The 11,181-nt window shown below is 29.2% G+C and overlaps 1 protein-coding gene across 2 annotated transcripts in view; it reads right to left on the reverse strand.

Moving 5' to 3' along the window:
- Nucleotides 1-3,349: 3,349 nt before the first annotated feature.
- LOC21405789 (WAT1-related protein At4g30420) overlaps nt 3,350-11,181 on the reverse strand; it is an 8,438-nt gene continuing 606 nt past the window's right edge. The window contains exons 2-9 of one of the 2 annotated variants that reach the window (XM_024169936.1): nt 10,238-10,311; nt 8,482-8,689; nt 8,278-8,346; nt 7,449-7,565; nt 7,103-7,355; nt 5,457-5,615; nt 4,333-4,481; nt 3,350-4,111 (exon numbers count right to left, since the gene is read on the reverse strand). In XM_024169936.1, the coding sequence (XP_024025704.1) occupies nt 3,964-4,111; nt 4,333-4,481; nt 5,457-5,615; nt 7,103-7,355; nt 7,449-7,565; nt 8,278-8,346; nt 8,482-8,666 (1,080 nt within the window). In that variant the 5' untranslated portion in view covers nt 8,667-8,689; nt 10,238-10,311 and the 3' untranslated portion in view covers nt 3,350-3,963. The remainder of the gene's footprint in view (nt 4,112-4,332; nt 4,482-5,456; nt 5,616-7,102; nt 7,356-7,448; nt 7,566-8,277; nt 8,347-8,481; nt 8,690-10,237; nt 10,312-11,181) is intronic. The other variant, XM_010104833.2, reaches the window with a different exon arrangement.

The raw sequence follows: 11,181 nt of genomic DNA on the forward strand, positions 1-11,181 counted from the left end.
AAGAGGGTGGCGGGCCAGTCGGAGAGGAGCGTAGACGGTGGGCTTTCACCGGATGTCCAGGCCTGCGTCTTCTTCGGCTGGAGAAGAGAGAAGAAAAAAAAAATTGAAATCCGTTTTCAGAAAAAGAAAACGTGAAAATTAAAACGTCTTTTTTTCATTTTTAATTTTTCAGAAAAGACAAAAACATTTTTATTTTTATTTTTTAAACATTTTTCCACCAAACGTATTTTATGTTTCCGTTTTCATTTTTTAATCTCAAAAAATATGAAAAATAAAAACGGAAACAAACAGGACATAGTTATTAGTGGGTTAAAAGTTAGCCAAATTCCATGGGACCCCACATTCCACTACGCCGTGTCGGCCGTGTAACAGAGACCAACACCAATATTATCATCATCCTTTTCTCTTGACTCTGGGTAATATTATCATCATCCTTTTCTCTTGACTCTGGGTAATATTATCATCACTCTTTTTCCCTATTGCGTTTTGCAAATTTGAAATCAAAACTCAATATTTATTGTCTACGCACCTTGCATTACAAGTATTAAATTGCATTAAATATCGTCATTGAAACAGAGTTCCATTTTAGGATTGTAAGATATTTTTCTTTTTCTTTTTAGTGAATTTTTGCTTATTCAAGAAAATTGTAACTTTTAATAGCATTTCTATAGGTCCCCACTCTGGGAGAAGTTTGTAGTCCATTTAATTGTTTCAGGCTGTTAGGTATGTTAGGTAAACCAATCTCTCTCTCTCTCTCTCTCCGCTACCAATTTCTACTAATAATGTACATGAAATATGTGGGAATTATCATTTGAGGTGTCATTTCATTTGAATGCAACATCTTCTACTTAATCAACATGTTGACTAACAATGGATACATATCTTAATTGTTTACGGACTTCATGCTTGAGCGCCTCGTGTAAAGCAGTGTCAAGGTCCTCATTACCATTTCTTTTTCAACTCGCGATGATTGATTTAGATGAACGTTACACACTTTTCCTCTTAAAAGATAAAAAAAAAGTTTACGCACTTGAATGGTTTTGTTTTGTTTTGTTTTTTTACGGGAGAAAGAAGGAAATAAATTAAGATTTGAGATGAATTAAAATTAATAAGATAATAATTTATATAAGTTAATAAATATGTTAAATTATTATTTTTATTCATAACTTGTTTAGTTATGAATCAAAACTTGACAAGTTATTATTCATAAATCACAATTTTTGTCCATAACTTATTTGGTTATGAATCATAACTTGATAAGTTTGTTCATAACTTATCTGATTATAAACCATAACTTAACAAATTATGTTTTATTAATTTCTATAACTAAAAATTGACCTATATACTTTCTTAAACTTTTCACATTAACATATTTTTTACTATTTTCGTTTTTTTATTATACGGATTGGGCCTTCAATTTGGGCCTTTGACGGAATCAATATAAGCTCTTTACACATATAGCAAAATATAGATATTAGAGTTTAAATATGACAAATTTTACAAGAATAGTAAAATTTAATATCATTTAAATAATGACTGTTAATATATAGTGTAAAATGTGTCATTATTATAATAATGAGTATGTCATTTTTGCTATATTTATAATATTTTGAAAATTTTACGAATTTTTAATTTAAGGCATAAAATTTTACCATGTTGTGTAATTATCTCAATCAATATTGCAAAAGAATGAAAGAGAAAATTATAAAAATAACTATTGTTTTCCATCATCCAATTTTACACTATTAAAAATAATATTCTGATAGAATACGAAAAATATCCTGTCAAAAAATATGTAATTTAGTAGAATATGAAAGATATGTAGAATTGGTTCATTAAGTCTTTGTTCAATCTTTTCGTATGTCATCTCTTCTTTAAGGAGTTTTATATAATTTTCTTTTTCTAAGAATAGACTATTAATCTCTCACTTTTAAAGCTATTTATTTCTTTTACTTTGGGTTTTAAAACAAGTTCAAAAATAACTTCATCACTTAAACCTGCTGTTTTTATTCCCTTTTTATCAGGAGTAAAAGGTTTCAACAATATTGAATTTGATCTATGAATAGTGTTCTTCAAGGATATAGGGGTAGGGTATATGCATGGATTTTTGACCTTTTGTTTAGAAATTAAAAATCACAAGAGTTCTTGCTATAATGTATTTAAGCTTTTATCAATAGATCTTAAATTTACTAAATATAAAAAAAAGTAATTTTTTTTTTTTTTAAAGACAATACAGACACTAATCAACATACAGCCTTTTATTATAGGAAAGCCATTCCGCGAGTAAAATAGAATAAAACTCTCAAGGAGAAATAATGTAACGATTTCTGTGAGTGTTAAGACACCCAAACAAGATGCATTAGATATCAAATACACACATAGCTCTTTGCTGATCCTATTCATACAATAAAAATATCTGGTTAACAGATATCCAGAAGCCCATAATACCAAGGCCGCAAAAAAAACCGTAAAGAAACGAATGAAAAACAAAATTAAACATTAACTAAAGAAGACAAATACACAAAATAATCAGAATAGATACATTGTTATTATAAATGAAAAAATAAAAATAAAAAAGATCCACAAGAAAAATCATCAATACACAAAGGAGAGTATGTCTCCAATACTAGAAGAAAAAAGATAGAAAAGGCTAGTGGTAGGCGAAGACGCGTTGCCGCCTCCTGCGACGGCCGACACACGTCCCACGAACAGACAATGATAAGAAACATGATAAGACAATGATGGACTCGTTGGAAAACACCTTTTGAAACTCACAATATGGCCCGTTTAGTTCACTGATTCGAGGTTTTAATTTAAGTTGATATGTGACTTTATGTGAGAGTTTTTTACTATAATAAAAAAATTTGATATGACTATTTCTGAGAGCTTTTGACTGTAGCAAAACTCGAATTCTAAACTTGAATCGGTGAAATGAACATCTAGTATATAACGGCAAGCTTGTAAATGAGATTCTGTGACTAGAGGCCAGGAGGTAGGCCTAAGCTTCAGTCAGGAACGTTCTTCTCTATCTCTCACTTATTCTTTGTTTTTACTAGGGACAACTACCTTTTTAGAATCTAAGTTAAAAGTTAGTTTTCTCTAATCTCTAAAAAAAAAAAAAATTACATCAGAAGTAAAGCAAATTACCATTTACCGATCGATATATATATATATATATATAGGTTCATTTTAAGTTATTAATGTCACATATCTTTTCTTCTGGCATTAAGAAAAGTGGTGCTTATAAAGAGGATTCAAGTATGAATATTGTTAATGATTGAGAGTCCATTTCTAATCTTATTATTTTTACATGCCAAAAAATTTGGAATCCAGTAATATTTGTTGAAAAGAAAAAAAATATATGGTAGATTGTAAAAAAATAATCTACTAGATTATTCCAATGACCAGTGTTGGCAACCAAAACGACCGTCCACGGTTTAGTTGAAAATGAAAAAAATAATATGGTAGATTATGAACAATTATCTACCAAATTTTTCTCCAGGCTGGAGACTGGTGACAACTGGTAATTTTTTTTTTTGTTCAAAATAAATAAATAATATGGTAGATTATGAAAAATAATCTACCAGATCGGTCTCCAGCAACTGACATTGGTGATTGATGACAGAAGATTGCATTTTGGCAGCATCTGATAGCTTACCGGTGGTAATTGTAGATAACCTTTTTGGCCAGTGAGTTAATTTTGATAAAACATACATTCTTGATGTTTGATAGTTCATTAAAGGTGCATAAATAATCCAAAGGTCAAATATCAAAACGGCAAAAATCCAAATATCAGCTCTTTAAGGTCATTTCTTCAACTTCACACTCATAAATTTTGGTTTTACTCCATAGCAAATGCGTGCATATGATATGTTGCCATCTTAATTCACCGTTGTAATGAAATCATAACTTATTTATTCTCCTAATTTTAATGTATGAACCCTCTAGAGTAATTCACTAATTTTAAAGCAAAAGTGGTTTTTCCAAATCGCCTCTACAATTTGCACCATCCGAGTGCTCATCGTTATATCGTTTATGCTCTTTTAGGTCTTTTGCTTTGCCCCATAGTACCAGATATAAGCCAAGAATAACAGCAAATGCACCCGCTAAGCTGAGGATATACAAAATCAGATTTGAATATATATTTAGAAACTTTGACATGTATGTATGTATATATATATGTGTATATATACATATTTGAATATATATTTAGAAACTTTGACATGTATGTATGTATATATATACGTGTATATATAAATGCTGAAACATAGAAAAGACTAGAATAATTAAGAAAATATAAAATATTTGAATGAAATCGAATTTTATAATTACCTTCCAACGTATAAGATTTGATCTGTGAACAAAATGGCTATAATGGTCGCCATAACTGTGCTGAGTGGAGTGAACATTACAGAGAAAACCGGACCAGTTTTACACGTGCACCAGACTTGAATGAAAAAGGATATTGCCTCACCAATTGCCTACAAAAAATATTTTCAAATTCGTATATCCATTTAACTCAACACGTTGAAACTTTTATGAAAATTAAGTATTTTTTTTTTATTTTTTTATTTTTTATAATAACATGCTTATCATCATCAGATGATTTTATAATTTTTCTTTTTTGAGTATAAAGAAACGTCTCAAGTTAAATTAATGTTAAATTGTGTCAATCGGTTGACGTTCCTGTCCGTATCTTGAAAATCTTATTTTTTTAATGTAATTCTTATCTATATCTATTCTATTTCCTAAAAGTGAGAATGGGTTTTATGGGTGTTTCATTGCCACGTTTCGTTGCCTTTTTTAATTATTTTAATTATTTTAGTTTTTTTTTTAGTTTTTCTTTTTCTTTTCTTCTTTTTCCTCCTTTATCTTTTTTTATTACATATTTTAACCTTTAATTTTTATTTTTTTATATATATTTAGATCCAATTTAAATATTTTTTTACAGTTATTTAAAATATTATTTTTTTATTAATTATTTTATTAAATTAATTTATTTTTAAATGTGTCTCTATATAAATATTTTTTATCTGTAATTCTCATAAATTTCAAATTAAACTTTTTGCATAAGTTTTTTTTTTATTTTTTTATTTATTTATTTTTTTGTTGTCTTCTGCTTTAGATTTTTTCCCACGTTTGTCTTTATTTATTTTGCCGTTTTTTTTTCTATTTTTTTTCTGACAATTTGTATAACTATTATTTTAAATGGTTTCTCAACTAATATTATAATAATGCTGACCAGTCAAATCGTACTGTCGCAAATATATAGTCTAGAAATTCATGAATGGCCTTACATTTAAGCTATATCGACATGAAGGACATGAAGCTAGTCAAATGCATATGGCATTTATTATTATTATTTTTTTGTGTGGAGTTTTTCTTTTTCTTTTTTCTTTTATTTTATTTTTTATGAAGAGATGGAGCAAAGATGCATACGATAATTAATCACTTACGGCAAATAAACAACTTCCAAGTTCAAGAACTGAGTGAAGAGGCCACGCTTTGGGGTTGCGATCGATGAGAAATGTACAAATGGAAGATTGTATGCTCGACAAGAAAAACATCCAAAAGGTTGTATACAAGTGGTCAGGGCAGGCCTCTGAAATTGGAACCTATACTTGGAAAACGTGAAAAATAATTACCACTAAAAACCACACACTATTATATACATATTGTTCATAACAAAATTCTATACAATATACACACATAAATAAACAGAGAAACAAATTGAAGAGATTGGTTTTGGCACTCTTTTAATAAGTACCAATATCTGCATATTTATTTATCAATTAGTGCGTTTATTTTAACTGTAAGATTATGTAGTTATAATAAATTAAATAGTTAATTAAAAAAATTTATTATAATTAATGAGATTAAAATCTTATCACATTACATTATTAAATTTTTATATTTAATAATTGATTATTATAAAACTTAATTATTAAAAATTCATCTCTATATATAAAATTATTAGTGATCAATAAATGCTCGATGTGGCAATCAATCGGATTCAGTTTTTATTTCAATCCTTATAGATGTATATATATATATAATTATTGGTGATCATTAAATTGGTTGATGTGACAGTCAATCAGATTCAGTATTTATTTCAATCCATATATATATATATATAATTATTGGTGATCATTAAAATGGTTGATGTGGCAGTCACTCAGATTCAGTTTTTACCACATCAATTAGTTACTGATCGGTAAGCTATTAAACACAAGAGTATTTAATTTTAATTTTATTATAGTTAAAAATTTTCATAAAAATTATATTTAATTTTTTTTGTTATAATAAAAAATTTTTACATAAAATTACATCTCAGCTTAAATTAAAAATTAAAAATAATGAATTGAACGAGGTCAAGATCAATTAATTAACATGTATAAATGTATGTATAGACATTTAAATATTTATACATATACTGTGTATATATATGCATCTATATATATATATATATGCATATAAGGGTATGGGGAAAATTATGGTTTTTTTTAAAGCATTGTTTTGATAAATGTGTCAATTTTTCTTAAGAGGCTTTTAACACAATTGTCTTACAAACTTATGTAATTTATTAAATTGCTTCCAAACCAAATCATTTGAACTTGCAAATTTATTGCAATATGCCTCATTTTATTAAATTTATCTGGATTTTTTTGTTATATTTAAGTGATTAAGGCATTGTTCATTTCACCGATTCGAGTTTTCAGTTTTAGGTTTCTACAGTAAAAAGTTCTCAGAAAATGTCACATCTAACTTTTTATGCTACAGTGACAAGCTCTCAGAAAATGTCACATCTCAACTCGAATTGAAAACTCAAATTCGCGAAGTGAACGAGGCTTAAAAGTTGAGGAATTGAAAGATTTGTGTTACATGTGAATTAGGATGTTAGAATTATTCATCAAACGTGTTTTTTCGACACTATAATTTAATACAATCATCGTCAAAATTGAGCATATCACAACAATTTTACAAGTTCAGAAGAGCAAGTGGCTAATTAAATTATAAATTCAGGAGGCAAATTGTTAAAACAATACAATTCGATGGATAAATGTGTAAAATACTCAAATAAATTTGGTAATAAAATAATTACCTGCATAACAATCCAAAACGAATTGCAGCAGCAGTTTATGAAGAGAAGTAGGCAACCAAGAGGTAAGTTCGAACCTTCTCCAAAGCTCATTGTCATTGAGATTGATTTTTTGGAGGGGAATTGTACCAATTTTGTGTTTTTAAATAGAGCCGGGCCTTTAACTAATGCCATGCATATGCCTCCACTGATACATATAATTGTCCCAATTATCTTGGAAATGCTTCTAAAGCTTCGTGGATTAATTTTCTCCAATCTGTGAATCGGACAAAAATGAACATGTATATCATATGAAAAGTACTTTGATCTCCAATCTAATTGTAAAACTGACATAAAGCAATGAATTTACCCAACAACGGCTGCCATTATAAATGTGATTGCCGGTATCAGATTCAACATTGCTGTTGCTATCGTGGAAGACGACAAGTTCAAACCCTCAAAATAGGTGTTATTATTGGCCGTTACACTGCACGCATATGTATGAAAATACTGTTGATAAAGTTTCTTGGTGTTTTTAATAAATAGAGGACAACTAGTTTCAAGAAGATTAATCACATCTCTAAGTAAGTTGTACATGAAAAGCCCATCCCAAGCCAAGGCCCCCAGCTACAAAAAAAGTTTTATGCTTACTAAAAAGTGGTTAATTCCAGAAATAATCCCCAAATTTTATCTTCAATCTAATCACATTTAAGTCCTTAATTTTTGTTGTTGAAAGGTCCCAAATTTAACCCTGATCATCTATCTGTTTGTTTCAGATGTGTCTTAAATTTCACCAGCTGGGTATCAAAAAGACGACTAAATATGCACGTGACGCGGAGAAAAAACAACATTCTGCGAACATAACATAGATTAATTAATATGCATGTAATGTTGTAACAAAAAAAAAAAAAAAAAACCAATTTGCACTACGCTAACTTAATATCATCCATTTTTTGTCGCATTTTTAACACTCTACTGATAACAAAGAGTAAAATTGAAACCAACTAATAGATCGATGTTAAGTTTAGTATGTTCTAAAAGCCAAAATAAGTTTAAGGATTATTTTTAGGATTAACCCTAACAAAAGTAGTGAAAAGATTGATACACATTTATGTACTCATAATAAATTTGTAGAATTTTTTTTTTTTAATGTCTAAATCCAACTGCATTTATTTGAAAAAAAAAGGGTTAAAACTTACCCAATTATAGAGGTCAAAAGTATCAAGGAAAAGCTTCTTAATCCCAATGACGTTTTGTGTGGATTTCTCCTGTAATATACCAACAATCTTAGCATATATATGAATTACTCGAAAGTGTTTAAAGTGATAATAATGATGGAAAATAGAAACGATGGTAGATCTATCGAGGGAAAGATGAGAGAAAGAATATGATGAAATGAATACCATTTAGAGAAAAACGCTAAAGGAGCCATGATAATAGTGGCGAAAGATTGGCGGTAGACAACAAACACCAAAGGGCTCATTCCTTGTGACAAAGCAACTTTGCTGAAAAGAGTGACTCCTGCAGTGATGCATTGCAACACAACCATGGCTATTACAGCCTTGTAATTTCCATCCACCCCACCCATAATGGATACTTTTGATCTATAACCTGCAATGAACACATTAAGGCTTGGACCAATGTACATACATATATAAACACACATATATGTATATAGTGTTGTATAATTATAAAAATAATATAGAATATAGAGAATAAATTGCTGAAATTACTCTTAGAGTACATGAGTCTGAATGTTTACCTTTTATTCTTGATTAATACCCTTTTAACTAATATAGTTATTTGATTAAAAAAGATATTAATTAAGAGTAGGGGGTAAAAATCCATATTCATGCGCTTTAAGGAGTATTTGTCTCCTTTTTAAGTGTCGGGGTCAATATTTTAATACTAGCTAATGAAGTTATTGCACTCTTATAATTAATAGGTATAGGTTGCCATTCCTACAATAATTCCAATAAACAGACCAGGAATGATCATACACGCTTGTTGTTTTTATATGGCCTTAAAAATAAAATATAAGAGTAGGAATCTTATTTTACATTGAAAAATAGTAATGATGTTGTTTTCAAAGAAGTCATCTGTTTCCTTCTTAAGAAAAATTAAGCTAGATAAGAATAATAGTCTACAGATTTCCGCCCACATGGCGTAGCATGTCTTCTAATTCATTAAATTATAATTTTCTGGTAAAAATTCAAATCAGTAAAGAGGATCAACAAGTCTTGCACACTTTTATATGTAGGACATAAATATGCATAAATGATCTAATTTTGACCTCTTTTAAGAAAAATAATCCACAAATTTTTGCTTTAACTTGTTTATGCGTTTTCTTAAAAATATTTTATTTAATTCCTTAAAAAAATAAATATTTCATTTAAAAATTATATTTGAGAAAATACATATGAAGTAAAAAAAAATACCATATTCTTTTTTTTTGGAAAAGAAAAAACTTATTAAAAAATGGAAAAGTCTTACAAAACTAGAACTCAGAAAAGCAAACAAAAAACCCAAAAAACAAAACAAAACATGAGTATATAAAGCAAAATTAAACAGTACAAAAGAAGCATTCAAGAAAAACCTAAGATTTTCCCGTACTTCTACTGAGTATGATATTGTCTGCTTTAGGCTTAGGCCCTCACAATTTTACTTTTAGATTTCACCCTAAAAGACCTCATACCATTAGAAGGTGATGTCATTCCTTATAAAGCAAGATCTATTTGCATCCCCAAATGATGTGGGACTGCTATAATGGCCCCTAGTGGAACGTCACAGTTACCCTAATTTAACATCCACAATCTTATTTTAAAAGGATAAATATGTAAAATAGATTTGTGTAGATAGCGGAAATTTTGTTTTTATCATAAATAATTTTACACCAAAAGAACTTCAAAATAATCATAACCAAATCAACTTAGGTTTCGTTCATTTCATCCATTTGAGTTTTCAGGTTTTAGTTTGTACAGTTAAAAGCTCTCAAAAAATGTCACATCACAGCTCGAATTGAAAATTTAAATATGCAAAGTGAATGAGACCTTAAAATATCTCAATTTACAAACTCTTACAATAATAATAACTCAAATATGACTGCGGAAAAACAATAAAACTAAAATATCTTTTATTTAAAACAGGGATGCGTCTCACCTAATATTTCATTTCCACACTACGTACACATCCATACCAAAATCCTCCACCATAAGCTTCACCTTTTTCTCTATCTGCAACATGCGAAACTTAACTCTTAAAGTACGCGATACCGCTTCGCAAACTTAATAAAACTTCAGTTGAAAACATAGATTATTGATTATCATGATATGGAATCATAATAAAATATATGCGTAATAATTTCCACAATAAAAGTACAAAACAATCATGATAAAACCTAGGATTTTGAAGAAGTATTTAACATAAGTAGTGTTAGAACTTTGGGCTGCGGGCTTGCTTGAAGCTTGAACTTTTTGGGCTTGGTGGGCTGGACTATATGGCCACCCGTCCAAGTAGGTTTTCGGGCTCGGGCTCGGGCCGCCCGAGAAAAGTCAGAATCGCCGAAGGCTGCTGCCGACGAAAGCTCCCGACCATCAAATTTTTTTTATTTTTTTCCCTCCGGCCTGAATTGCCTGAAGCCCGATCAACGGCTAGTTTTTTGAACGTTGGGGCCCGACCCGACCCGCCGCCAAAAGCTAGATTGAAACAGCTCTTTTTTTTTTACTGTTGCCCAATTTTTGGCCCGAACCCGACCTGCTGAGACTAAAAAATACCGTTGGTTCCGAATTTGGGGGAAAAAAATCAATTTTTTAACCCAAAAATTTTCCTATAAATACTCCCCATCCCCCACCCATTTTCCTCACCCAAACTCTCTCAATCTCTCTCAATTTCTCTCAATCTCTTAAATCTCTCTCATAATTTTTCTAAAAACTATCACTATATCCTAAAGCTCTCTCTCTCTCAATCATGAATTCAAATTTAAAAATTAATATATAAAATTAATTTATTAAATTGTGTTAAAAATGTGTGTTAATTTTAGTTTTTATTTAATTTTAACACAAAATAACTTAATAATTATTTATATACAAAATAGTATATATATA

The sequence above is a fragment of the Morus notabilis genome, unplaced genomic scaffold (assembly GCF_000414095.1).
Source record: "Morus notabilis unplaced genomic scaffold, ASM41409v2 Scaffold277, whole genome shotgun sequence".
NCBI classification, from domain to species: Eukaryota; Viridiplantae; Streptophyta; class Magnoliopsida; order Rosales; family Moraceae; genus Morus; species Morus notabilis.